The 14,427-nt window shown below is 36.8% G+C and overlaps 1 protein-coding gene across 2 annotated transcripts in view; it reads right to left on the bottom strand.

Moving 5' to 3' along the window:
- Positions 1 to 14,427, bottom strand: part of WDFY3 (WD repeat and FYVE domain containing 3) — a 212,592-nt gene that overhangs the window by 88,476 nt on the left and 109,689 nt on the right. For both annotated transcript variants that reach the window (XM_008573984.1, XM_008573985.1), the window contains exons 20-25: positions 11,677 to 11,858; positions 9,610 to 9,841; positions 8,128 to 8,288; positions 4,294 to 4,405; positions 2,357 to 2,547; positions 717 to 869 (exon numbers count right to left, since the gene is read on the bottom strand). In XM_008573984.1, the coding sequence (XP_008572206.1) occupies positions 717 to 869; positions 2,357 to 2,547; positions 4,294 to 4,405; positions 8,128 to 8,288; positions 9,610 to 9,841; positions 11,677 to 11,858 (1,031 nt within the window). The remainder of the gene's footprint in view (positions 1 to 716; positions 870 to 2,356; positions 2,548 to 4,293; positions 4,406 to 8,127; positions 8,289 to 9,609; positions 9,842 to 11,676; positions 11,859 to 14,427) is intronic.

Raw genomic sequence — 14,427 nt, 5'->3', positions numbered from 1 at the left:
GATTTAATAGTTGACAAAATAGAGCTTACAACAGTTAGGAAGAAGAAGAGTTAGGGTCTAAACATCTGTTAGCAAACATTAAGTGCTAGGCACCATTGTCAATGGTAGAGACACAAAGACAAAGAAGACAGACATGAGATCTCTGTACTCATAAAGCTATAGATCTTACAGTTTTACAGGGATATGACATATATTATATAATTTGGGTTTATAGTAACAAATATGCAAAATGCTGTGAACAAGTTAAATGGAGAAAGGATATGAGTGACTAATTGGTGCCTTAACAGGGCAGGGTGGGAGCTGCTATGGGTAATAAGGCAGTAAAAGTAAAAATCTTGTTATTTCAGCAAAATAAATGATATTTTACTCGGTAGGTTCTATTAACCAAAATTACAGGTCTAGATTCCTATTTATTGAGGAAAAGTTTCTATCAGAATTGTTTGATGAAAACATATTTGCTTCTCATAGTTTCAGTGATGGCAGCAAACTAGCTAGCTAGGCATATGCATTGCATCACTTCCCTTTTATAATATTTGTAAAAAGTAACCCTGCCATTACGCTACATTACATATTTTACTAATAATATTAACATGAACATCATAAAATTATAGAACTTTAAACACATCTTCAAGATAAAATAGGTTAATTTTATCATTATACAGAGTAAAAAATGGATTCATTCATGATATATCACCCGCGATTGTTTATATACATACTTCAAAATCACAAAGAAGGTCCTGGAAAGCAGTTGAATTTGGAATAATGGAGGTCTCATGTCCACTATCAACAGTTCCCACCAAGGAAAAAGTCAGATGGAGGATGTGGCTGTTAAGAAGGGAACGTTTCTTCTTAAGCAACATTGCCAGCAACTAAAAGAAAGCAATGCCAAATGCCTATTGATAAATCATCATGTATATATACAGTTATGTGTCACATAACCACGATTTGTCCGACAACGGACTGTATATACAATGGTGGTCCCATAAGATTATGACAGAGCTGAAAAATTCCTTTCTCCTAGTGCTGCTGTAGCTGTCGTCAATGTAGTAGCACAATGCATTACTTACTGTACCATGTAGCTCAGGTGTAAGCTATACCATCTAGGTTTGTGTAAATACACCCTATCATGTTCACACAACGACAAAATCACCTAAGGATTTCTCAGAACGTATTCCAGTCATTAAGGAATGTCAAATGCATTACACACACACACATATACATGCACACCAGAGAATCCTATGTAGAGCAATTCCTGAGACTTCTAAGCTGCTTTCTACATATTTCATATGATGACATAACATTAGAAAAAAATCTGAAAAACAAAGTAATCCTATCATTCTATTATTAAAATATCCACTTTTACATAAACCCTTTCAATTTCCATATAAATATTTAAATTGTTGTTGCCATCGTGTGCATACAATTTTATACTCTTTTTCTCTCTATAAAAGGATTTTTTTGCAACACAGTGTCTTCATAATTACAATTTTAAAAGGCTGAATGATATTCTGTGAAATGGTTATAGTATAAGTCATTCTCATTCTGTTAGTACATTTAGATTTTCCTATTTTTCATGATGAACAATGTTGCAAACACTTTGAAAGTTCTGCAAAATAAAACACTTATCAAAACAGTGTAATTAGATCTATACAACACGGTAAACCATATATTCACTACCAATGAACTAATGGCTAAATTTATAGAAGATGTTTATAGTTCATCTATGATAAAGCGATTTAACCTTAATCTAAATACTTTTTCCCTTCTTACATGTTACTTTCTGCCTAAATCTGGTGCAGAATGTAGATACAGGAATGCTGCATATTTTAATTCCACAAGAATTTTCAGGAATAGCAACAGCACACTTATTATGTAGTGGCTTTCACATCCCCTGAGTAAGGAAGGTAGATGACAGCAGTAAAGTACAGGGGACAGACAAGGAAACCAGGAGAGCCCTGGATCTGTCACTGATCTGGCAGTCTCTCCAGCAGGAGTAATCTGACTGTATTTCATTTCATTCCCATTTCCACAGAGAAAAACAACATCCAGATGAGCAAGCCGTTTTTCTGAAAATACATGAAAATGTATCAAAGCTAAATTGAAATAATGTAGCCTAATTTGATGGTTTAATAAAATTTGATGAGATAGGAGAAAAAAGGATAAACCAAAATAAAGAAAACAACTATATTCTCATTTAACACATATTAATTTTAATAGAAACTACTGGCTTTAAAAGTTTACTTGGACAATCTAATTCTTCCAGAGTATGAAAAAAGATGAATAATAATAATAGTAATAATGAAAATTAGAATATTTTGTAGTACCAAGTGAAGGCAAAGCTTTTAGGGTTACAAACCTGGTAGCCCTTGATTCTTTCCATCTCTTTGCTGGCTAGTGGGTTACTCCTGACCACACAAACCAGGGCTTTGACTGCAGCATATAACCCTTCTACATCAGAGGCCATCGCCACCAGGCCCAGGATGGCTGCAGCTCCACCAATGTACTGCAAAGTAGTGGCAACAGGCTTAGGAACAAATGTTCTTACTCCTGATTAAAAGACAGTGAAAAATAATTAAAATAAGTTCCTTATGTGAACAAGAACTAAATAAATCATCTTAAGAAGTTTTTAATTAGTTAAGCATTTTAATTTTAAAAATTCCTCTAACCTAAAGTGAAAATTCTAAAAAAAAAAATTAAAGGTAGAATTTGGGAGAAGACAGTAAGTGCTGATGTACACACTCTGAGGGAAGAGTCGGAGTAAAGGAGAGAGTAGAGAAGAGGCTGGCTCTGTAGCAAGCACAAATGTTTCTCCTGTGTAGCTTTGGGCAATGTAAAGACTCAAAAGTACAGAGGGCTTGGGAATGTACTTCTGAGGTAAGTAAGAGGTCCTGCTGGACAACAAACTTGAGGAGAGCAAAATCACTTTAACTCTGTGAATTGGGTAAGGGGTCAGAGAAGCCATCCTGGCAGATGAAATATTTCCTATACATAAGCCAAGCAAAGCCCATTATGAGCACTACCCAAAGCTTCTCTTAGTTAAATAATCTGAGTAATAGTACATCAGTGACCCCAGTACAGCATAACTTCAGAAAACACAGTCCTGGAAATAACTATGTGTCAATTAAAAAAAAAAATCACAAAAATAACATTTTTTAAAATGTATTATTTGAATGTCACTTGCCTACGGATCATGATGGAGTTTTTAAAATATAAAGTTAATATGTATTTTATATTTCTATGTGCTTTGTAGTATTCATAATACTTTCATATATTATGGCACTGGCTTTTGAAAACTACCTTCTAAGGTAATTAGAGCCAGAATTATTAGATTATAGACAAGGAAAATGAAGTTCATACAACTTAAATGTCTGGCATAATGCCACACAGTGACAGAATAGAGGTTAGAACCTCTACCACTAAACTCTTCATTCATTGCTCTTTCCACTACATCATAGTGCTCCTGTATTTTTGAAAAGGACGTAGAGCAGTGCTCAGTAAATGTTTGCTAAATTGAATAAAAATTATCATGTGCTTTAGCGTAAAGAAAACTGTATTATCAATGTAACAACATCAAAAAAAGAAAAACAAAGTTAAGATACATGCACATCACTGGGACAGTAAAAACTGCAAAGGACTGATAAACATGTAGGATTCTGACCAGCACAACACTATTATTTTTTGTTAATCTAAAAAGGAACTATTATCATACTGTATACTAATTTGTACATTAAAAGGCATAATCATTGGCTCTGAATTTTGGATGGCCGGATTGGATTATGTAACAAGATGCCATCTAACCAAAAAAATCAACTCTTTTTAAGCAGACATCATAATAACGCTCTGCAGAATGTCCACTAGCTTTAAATTTTTATTTTGATTTTTTATAAGGTAGCTTCACAGCATTTATACTCAGGAGTTCTTGTCTCTAGCTCATTTCTAAATTAACAGAAGCACTCATGAGCAAGACTACTGCTACATCAAACCATGAGAAAATCAACAATAGTTCTGAATTTTAACACCTCTCCCTAAATGTAGTTTGAAATTTACCTAAAAATTACATAGAAGTATGTAGTCAGTGCTCATCAGTGATGACAAGAGGGATTTTATGAAAAATTATGATTTTTAACGTTGACTGGAATTTGAGATGTCTACATTAATCTCTAAATACTGGAAGAACATCACAGGTCAGTGCTACAAAATATGAACTTAAACATCATCCCTTGAGTGAAGAAAGCGCAGGCAAATTTGAAGGCAAATAAAGAAGTTTGAAACAATAAAAACAATTTAACTCACCCAAGTATCCAATCAGTGTAGCCCCAATTGTCCTTGCAGGGCCATTAAGATGTCCTGCTGAATTGTGTATCAACTTCACAGGAGTGGCATTCTCATGGGAGGAAATGCCTAACTGAAGAATAGGAAAGGAAAATAATGTAACTATAGAAGAATTGTCTGAACATTCTGTTTGGAAAACAAACAAAATACATAATCGGTAACATATTTTGTTTCTACCTGTTATCAGAATATTTTTAAAAAGGAGCATTCATTTTTTTAAAATGTACAAACACTTCCAAAGAGTGGAAACTCATAGAAAGTAAGTTAAATCCAACCTAGTTAGATAAAGACAGTGAGGGCATCTTGAGACACAGCTTCTGGGGTCTTTCTGAATGAAGCTCTGTGCTGTGGTTTAAAGGCTGTCATCATTCACTATCTCACAGTATTCCTCATCAGTGAACATAATATTAACTTTACTCCATATCCAAGTAAACATCACATGAATTATCCAAGTTTATAGATAAAACATGCTTACATGAAGGAATGTTAAATTTTGTACAAACACACACAGAATCTGCTTTCAAAGCTGTTGGGAAAATAGAATAACTTAATCAGGCCCCCTCACCTTAGGTATGGTTGGGGGTGGTGTGGCACATTCTTTGTAAGCAAATTGTGTGTGGGGAGTGGAGTTAGTGCACATGTGTGGCACCGCGACATGGCTGGCGGTTTTTCCTGCCTCGGGCGTCTGCCATGCACAACCATGCTCTTGAACCTACAGCTCCAAGGACGTTTTGACTGGTTACCTAGCTCATAGACCTAGGGGTGTGAGGGGTCTGGTGACCCAGCCTGGCATGTGAGGGGTCTGGTGACTGAGCCTGGAGTATGAAGGGTTTGTGACCCAGTCTTGAGAGGTCTGTGAGCTCTAGACCCAGCCCTAGTTCGACAATTGACCCAGTCAGCAGGATTATGGGCAAGTGAAAGAGCTCGACAAAAGCAAATACAATCCTAGGACTTTAATTCTATAGTTTACTGTAGAACTTAATTTATATACAGTTTATGTTCCTTAAAAGAAGGTGTGTGTGTATATATATGTGTGTATAGACAAAACTCTGCCCAAGAGTTGTCCATGCTCACTGTTCCCAGTCTCTTGATTCCTTTCCCTCAGGACTAGCCTCCGATATTCAGCCAAAACGGCTTGTGAAGTTCACTGATGACTTCCACCTTGCAAAACCCCAGTCAGTCCTCACCGCTCATCATACTTTCCCGCTTAACGCATCTTACCAGACTCTCCCGGTTTTTTCCTTTTCTCACTGACTGCTACTTCTCAGTCTTTTCTTCTGGTTCTTCTTCTTTTTTGTGTCCTTTTTGAGACCGGCCGCACCGCGCTCAGCCAGTGAGCGCTGTGAGTGCACCGGTCATCCCTATATAGGATCCGAACCTGCGACGGGAGCGCTGCTGCGCTCCCAGCGCCACACTCTCCCGAGTGCGCCACAGGCTCGGCCCTTCTGGTTCTTCTTCTTTTTTGTGTCCTTTTTGAGACCGGCCGCACCGCGCTCAGCCAGTGAGCGCTGTGAGTGCACCGGTCATCCCTATATAGGATCCGAACCTGCGACGGGAGCGCTGCTGCGCTCCCAGCGCCACACTCTCCCGAGTGCGCCACAGGCTCGGCCCTTCTGGTTCTTCTTTATCTCCCCAACTCCCTATTAATGGAATGTCCCAGATTTTAGTCCTTAAACCTTCCTCTGTTCTATCCACATCTATGCTTTGGTGAATACACGTAGTCTCATGGCTTTGAACACCACCCGTCTCTACACAGGACACTCAAACCTCTCCCCTGAACTCTAGACTCATATTTCCAGTGGCCTTGATATCTCTACTAAGATGTCTAATACATTTCTCAAACTCTTCCAAAACAGAATTCTCAATATTCCACATGACCTACTCCTTACATAGCTTTCTCCAAATCAGAAAAGGTGATTCCATTTTCCTGGTTGTTCAAGAGAAAAACCTTGGAGTTATTCTTGACTACTTTCTTTCTCTCACTCACATTCAATCCCACATTCCATCCCTAAAACCTGTCAAGTCTATCTTCAAAATATCCCTTGAATCTGATTACTTCTTATTACCGCCACTGCTATCACTCTAGTTATGACCACCATAATCTCTCATAGGAATTATCTATTGCCCCATAGCCAGTCTCCAAAAAATAGATTGTTTCTCTTCATCCATTCTCAACAGTAGTCATAGTAATCCTGGTTAAAATGTAAGTTATGATATCTCACTCCAACATATGGAACCCTGTAATGCTCCCCATTTCACACAGTAAATGCCAATGCTTTAACTACTGCCCACAAATCCTAAACAATCTGGCCCCCATTAGCTTTTTCCTCTCTTACTATCCAGGCCTTCTCTCATTTTACTGGAGCCACACCTTCCTTCATAGCACGCATATAAAAAGGCAGAGCCTTTGTACTTGAATTCCTAGAATATAAAACCTGACTTTTATGGTTAATTTTAGGTGTCAGCTTGTCTGGATTGAGGAATACCTAGATGGCTGGTGAAGCACTGTTTCTGTGTGAATCTGTGAGGGTCTTTCCAGAGGAAACTGATGTGTCAGTCAACGGATTGAGACAGAAAGACCCACCCTCAACGTGGGCAGGCACCATCCAATCAGCTGGGGGCCTGGCTGGGACAAACAGGTAGAAGAAAAGGGCCTCTCTGTTTTAGCTCTCTCCCTTCCAGAGCCAGATGCTTTTTCTCCTCCTGCCCTTGGACATCAGACTCCAAACTTTTTGGCTTTTGGACTCTGGAAACTGCACTAGGAGCCTCCTGGAAGCTCTTGGGTTTTCAGACTTGGGCTGCACGAGGAGCTTCTCTGGTTCTGAGGCCTCCGCTACCAGCTTCTCTGGTGCTCCAGCTTATAAAAGGCCTATTATGGTACTTCTCTACCTCTGTGATTGTGTGAACCAATTCCCCCTAATGTAAGTCCTCTTCCACATATCCTATTGGTTCTCTCTCTTGGGAGAACCCTAATATACGTTGCAAGCCCACAGCTACATCCCACTCTCTATATTCCTGTGGCTTGTTGCCTCATCTCTTTCAAGTCTTTGCTTAAAGATTTCTCAGTAAGGCCTCCTTTGACCTTCAGATTTAAAACTAGAAGCTCCTCTCTTTCTCCCTTTCCCTCAGTATTTTTCTGCACAGCACTCATCACCTTCTGACATACCTTTGATTCATTTACTTTGTTAAAGCAACAGTACCAAGTACTAAGCCAGCAGGACAAGGTGAGTTTAACTTGCTGTTGCCACCGACAAGTTTTCTAGTTATTAGTCTGTTTCTTCCACTAGAATATAAGAAACATAAAGGCAGGAACTTTCTTTTTATTCGCTGCTATGTCCTGAACCAAACAGTGCCTGGCACATAGTAGGTGATCCATAAAAATAGTTAAGTTATAGCCTTAAAAATAGCAATTGTTTTCTTCAGATTTCTAAAGTTCAACTTCTGTTTTTTTTGGTGGCTGGCCAGTAAGGGAATCTCGTGACCTTGATGTTATAAGGCTGCACTCTAACCAATTGAGCTAACCGCCAGCCCTAAAGTTCAACTTCTTAATTGCTAGTACAAGAATTAATATAAATCGTGTACTCATAACAGAAAAAAATTCTTGTTTTCCAAATTAAGTTACATATCTAAATGTGTTTTGGCCTGAATTAGGAGCCAAATAAACCAAATATAAACAACAGAGGAATGGCACTACTTTCACTAGCCACTCGTACTCAGATGGTATCCATAACAAGGCTCTGAAATACCTTCCCAGTGACAATCAGCCACAATTTACCAGGAAATCATTCTGCTTACCTGCTTAGCAATAGCTTTGCTATCCAACTTATTATACACTTTCCGGATTCTTGCCACTGTGAGGGAAGACACAGAGAGTGCATAGAGGCCAAATGACACCTTTTCCTCTGGTACTAATGATACAGGAGATGGAACTACACCTTCGGATTTTGCATCTTTACCTTCAAAAGAAAAGTAATTATTTTCACAATTATCAGTAATTCTTAATACAAGATTTTTATTCTTACTCTGATTTTTAAGTAGGTGGGCTTGAAGATCTTTTGAAATAAGGGGGCTAAATTTAAAAATTATTTAACTTAATTTTCAGCTCTTCATTTATTTAATTAGAAATAGAAAACAGCATTTAGTCATAGAGCTTTACACTATAAGTTTTACTCTTCAAATAAACTTATCATATAGCATAAGGTGAATGAAGAGAAAGAATTTTATTATCTAACAAATCATAAAACACTCCCCCCTAGGTTCAAAGGAAAACGGGAATGCAAATGAATAGAATATCTATGAGCTTGTTGCATTAGGTCCCCCCACCAACAAGAGCCCTCCCTCATATGTGCCTCTCCACTGTCTTCTAGACAACAAAGCATAGTAGTTAAGAGCATAAGTTTTGGAATTAGATGGCTTGAGTGTGAATCTTGCTTTATCACTTAAAATCTGTGTAACCTATATATCTCTGTGTCCCAATTTCCTCATCTGTAAAATGGGGATGATTTTGAAATGAATAAATACAAGTGAAGGGCTCAGAACAGCTATGTTCTTCATGTTTATTTACTTATTTATTAGCACAAAGTAGGTGCTCAATAAGTGTTAAATCTTATTAGATACTATGCCTAAATCAAGAATATGAGTGAAAGACAAATTACTAAGTCATAGGATTATTACCATTTATGATATACTTGTCTTAACTCTTCTGACACCCTTGGTGAAATCAGAACAAGGGAACGGAAGACATCATTTGGAAGGGGTACTACAAAGGAACTGCAGTTTATCATCAATTCCTTTGATTCCAAATTTCTTTTGGGAGAAAGGATAACAATAAGTGGACTGTAGTATGTGGGAAAATGATGCTACGTGGTCTAATCTAGAGATTATGTGTGTGTCTTTATAGGACCCATCTGTTCTTCCTTGAACAAGAGTAACTACACATTAAAGTGCTTCAGTAATAGAAAAAATTACAGAAAGAGAACAGGGTTGATGTTAGCCTCTCAGAGGGTATAAATTTGCATCTCGAAGCCAACAAGAGAAATTGGATAATTAGCGATCAGGCATTTAGACAAAGAAACAGGAAAGTACAGTATAATCAGTGGAGGAGAACATTCTAAATAAGAGTGAGTGGTCAATAGTATCATGTAGAAGAAACTTAGAGGAGAAAAAGGTCCTTTTCATAGATAAACACATGTAGAAACTTATATACACACACACATGCATCTTTACTGCAGGAGTTAAGTTTCATACAACTTCAAGAACTAAGAATAAGTTACTTACATGGCATACATACAGCCTGAAAGCTTCCAACATAATTTGGTCCGAGTTCATAAATGGTAGTAACATTTGAAGGAGGTAAAACTTCTTCTAGAAAATGCGTGGGTCCTAGGCGCCAAACCAATGAAGCAATTTGGCGTTGGGCAGGTGGAGTACCAATGTAGGCATAGACTGTGCTCACCACAGGTGGGTTTGCAGAACCTGAACCCCCAGGAGTACTGTGAACATAATGAAGCTATAAAGACAAAAGCAAATGTGTGAGATGTGAAAAAACACTTTCACCAGGAATATAACTACCTCAGCATGTACATTTTCATTATCCCAAGGCCACACAACTTCACAAATGTATAAAAACAGTTGGGATAAGAAGACATAAGAGCAGGGCGAGATCCTGGGATCTGTAACTGTGCACTGGATATGGCAGTTGAAAATTTGTTATCCAACTCTTAACACAGATAAACTATCTAATGCTAGAAATGGCAACAATCAAAAATAGGGATAATGTCACTGTCGAGTTGGTTTGCATACCAAATTAATGATGGTTCACTATAAATTCAGGGTCGATATAAAAAGGGTGCTTTCTACTAAGGAATTCAAGTAGTCTTGAAATTAGCTATGTTACCTTCAGTGTGAGTCTGTTAACTAAAATCACTGATGAAAGTGTTTTACAAGGTGTAAAGTACTATAAAATATCAGAAAATATTTAGAAAAATGAAAACACATAAGCATTATAATTTATATGTACACATTTTAATCTCAATGTAAAATACTAACCATTATTAACTGACATTGTCAGATTTAAAATTACACTACTAGTAAGTGACAAAGTGCCTAAATTATCATTCATTTACAATAAATATATAATTAGGTAGAGTATAAGAGATAAGGAAATTAAGTTCCTTCTTCTTGCATGGGCAGCTTTCATCTCTTTATAGAATGAGGTACATTTTCATTCATTGTTTTGTTTTAATAGCATCCCAGCTTCAGATCACATCTATTATTCTATATATTAATGAAGAATTCCTGGTGACATTAACAGTATAATAGTGAAGACCAATATGTGAACTCAAGTGGATTTCATAGGACTGTTATTATTCACAGGGACGATGATAATGTAAATACTCAATAATAAATCTCCTGTCCCTCAAATCTAAAAGCCAAGGGCATATTTATTTTCAATAATAATAAAAATAAAAAAAGGAGTAACCCGCTAGAGAACCTACAAATCCATTTCAAATGCAATCATGTATACAAAGAAATTAATGATTATTCCCATGGAGTGCATTTTAGGGTTTATCATATTAAAGCACAAGGGCACAATAAAATATCATTATCATTAAGAAAGGAAATATACTCAAAGAAGCTGCTGGTTTCACTGCTTTTTAAATTTTAATTCACACAAAAGGACGAATTTTGCCTTTGTTACTTCTTTCAAGTGACATCACTCTAAAATGGACACTATCTTTCTAGAAGTTAAAAAATTTAAGAGCTTCCCAGCTGAGTTGTGTAGAAAGTAACTAGCAGCATTCATCCTGATTCAGAAAATGGAACTTTGCCTGATTCTTTACTGGTTACTTCAACTCTCTTCCCTCTCTTCTGAATACTGTATTGTTGTCTAGAGTAATATTTATGCACTCATTCATTCAACAAACAATAAACTGAACACCTACTATCATTATCAGGGACTAATCTGGGTGATATAAAACAAAGAAAAAAAATTCCAGCTCTAAAGACATATAGAGTCTTTTGGACTAAATTACAATAATAATGAAGTGACTAAATGGTATATTTATAGTTTACTTAGGCATCCTTCAACTGGTCATGAAAAAGCACTTAGCAGTTCAAGTGCTGACATATTCAATAACTTCTTTTGTACCCTGTAACCCCTCACTTCTATTCTTCTCTAATAAAGTGATACAAATTAGTCAGTCACTTGACTAATATATTGTTCAAATGGGTACTGAAGGTCAACTTAGAATTAAGATAGTAATCTTGAAAATACTCCTGCAAACCTCCCTTCCCCCGACTATCTTGTAAAGCAGGGAGATTTACAGGTGCATGTATACTGACCTTTACAGTGTTAACAAGCTGTCCATCAATATAGAGGGCTGCGGTACTGTTTTTCAGCATGCCTTTGCTCATCACCAGAACCAGATGATGCCACTGTCCCTCAACTATAAGCTCACCACATCGAAAGCGAGCACAGCATGGGAGAATCTCATAAAAAGAGGATTCTTCACTAAAATCATCAACTAAAATAAAGAAGGGAAGATGTAAAAACTTGCCAATATCATCCCTATTCTGACAAACATCATATCTAGATTGACATGTTTTAACTTTATGTTAAAACAAACAAAACGATAATGCAAATGAAGATACCCTATTCATTCAATAACCTTATCTGTAGTAAGAAGTAAAACCTAGGATATATTTTTGCTATCTTCTACTCATATACACATAGTTATAATCAAAGTTGTGATCACTAGTGAAGTAAAAAGTAAAATAGACAATAAAATGTTATGATAAACAATAAAAAGAGACTAGATGCCAAAAACCAGAAGTAAATAGGTGGGACTATATCAAACTGAAAAGCCTTTGCAAAGCAGAGGAAACCATCAACAGAGTGAAAAGGCAATCTTCAGAAATGGGAACAACTATTTGCAAACCATATATCCAATACAGGGTTAATCTCCAAAATATATAAGGAACTACTACAAATCAATAGTAAAGAAACTTTAAAAATCCGATTTAGAAATGGGCTAATGACTTGAATAGATATTTCTCCAAAAAAGATATACAAATGGCAGACAGGTACACGAAAAGATACTCATCATCACTAATCATCAGGGACATGCAAAGTAAAACCACAATGAGATATCACTTCACACCTGTCAGGATGACTATTATCAAAAAACAAACAAAAAAAGTATTGGTGAGGATGTGCCTTGTTGGTGGAAATGCAAAATGGTGAAGCTGCTATTAAAAACAGTATGGATGGGCCGGCCCGGTGGCGCACTGGAGAGTGCGCCGCCTGGGAGTGTGGTGGCGCTCCCGCCGAGGGTTCGGATCCCATGTGGAAACCGGTTCCCGCTCACTGGTTGAGCATGGTGCAGGCACAACACCGAGGGTTGCGATCCCGTTGCCGGTCAGTAAAAAAGACAAAAAGAAGGAAAAAAAAAAAACAGTATGGAGGTTCCTCAAAAAATTGAAAACAGAACTACCATATGATCCATCAATCCTACTCCTGGTTATTTTTCCAAAAGAACTGAAATCAGTATCTCAAAGAGATATTAGTGCTCCTGTTGACTGATGAATGGATAAAGAAAATATAGTACATACATACAATAAAATACTATTCAGCCTTAAAAAAAGAAGGAAATTTTGCCATAAGTGACAAAATGAATGAACCTTGAGAACATTATGCTAAGTGAAATAACCAGTCATAGACAAACACTGCAGGGTTCCACTTATATGAGGTATCTAAAATAGTCAAATTCATAGAAACAAAGAATGGAATGGTGGTTGCCAAGGGTTCAGGGAGTGAGAAATGGGGAGTTACTAACAACTGGCATCACTACAGCAAGATGAATAAGCTCTAGAGATCTTCTGTACAGCACTGTACCTACCGTCAATAATAACGTACTATAACTTTTTGACATTCATTTGATTATAGAATTGGTTAGAAAAAGAACCAAGACAACTTAAAGTTTATTTTTGCTATATGCTGTGCTCAATGATATGAGGAGGAAACTATTTGTTACTTGTTTGTGGCTGTACTGCTCAGAACCTTTACTGACAACAGCTGGTAGAAAGGAAGTGATTTATGGTGTAGAATAGGTATTTGTTGATTCAAGTTTCCTGCTTCATCAGATAATTCTATACATGAATATACTCTGATTTGCTAACGTTCTGCAATCACTTCTTGACTACAGTCTGGCTTCTCTCTGCTACCCAGTATGTTGCCAGACCATGACAAAAATAATGGGTTCATAAATTAATAATTTACCTTTTCTAAGTATTCAAAAAGGGGCAGGAGAGCAATGAGAAGCCAGAAGTTAAAAACTCATTTCAAAAAAAATCAAGAAAAGAGCTAATCATATAACTTAAAGCAGACCCAATATTTTTCAGTACAAGTAAATACAAGCACATATGCTGAAAGTAAAGTTTAGATTATATGAAGAAGGAACTACAAATAAAATATTAATTTCTATATTTTCAATCTTAAAATATCTGTACATACTGAAATGCCACGATTATTCTTTGGGATGACAATTCAGAGTTAGGACCACTTCACAGGCAAAATCTTATCTATAAGGTGACTTAATATAGGAACAGAACTGAAAAACTAGGCAGAAAACAGAGACAAACGGCCTTCAAAGATCCAATGTTATGGACCAACAGATGTGGAAAAAAAGATAAATATATGACTGAAACAAGGAACTTTTCCCTCTCCCTTCCCTGGTTAATAGATTATAAATCTTCTTGATGAATGGAAATCATCAAGTCGAAGGTATACCTGTTCCCCAATGTTCATTGCAGCACTCTTTACAATAGCCAAGACTTGGAACCAGCCCAAATGTCCATCATCAGATGAGTGGATACGGAAAATGTGGTACATCTACACAATGGAATACTACTCAGCTATAAAAACGAATGAAATACTGCCATTTGCAACAACATGGATGGACCTTGAGAGAATTATATTAAGTGAAACAAGTCAGGCACAGAAAGAGAAATACCACATGTTCTCACTTATTGGTGGGAGCTAAAAATAAATAAATAAATTCACACACACACACACACACACACACACACACACAC

This window comes from Galeopterus variegatus, unplaced genomic scaffold (assembly GCF_000696425.1).
Source record: "Galeopterus variegatus unplaced genomic scaffold, G_variegatus-3.0.2 Scaffold980, whole genome shotgun sequence".
NCBI lineage: Eukaryota > Metazoa > Chordata > Mammalia > Dermoptera > Cynocephalidae > Galeopterus > Galeopterus variegatus.
The sequence above is the reverse complement of the archived record's forward strand: the minus strand, read 5'-3'. Positions and strand labels throughout refer to the sequence as shown.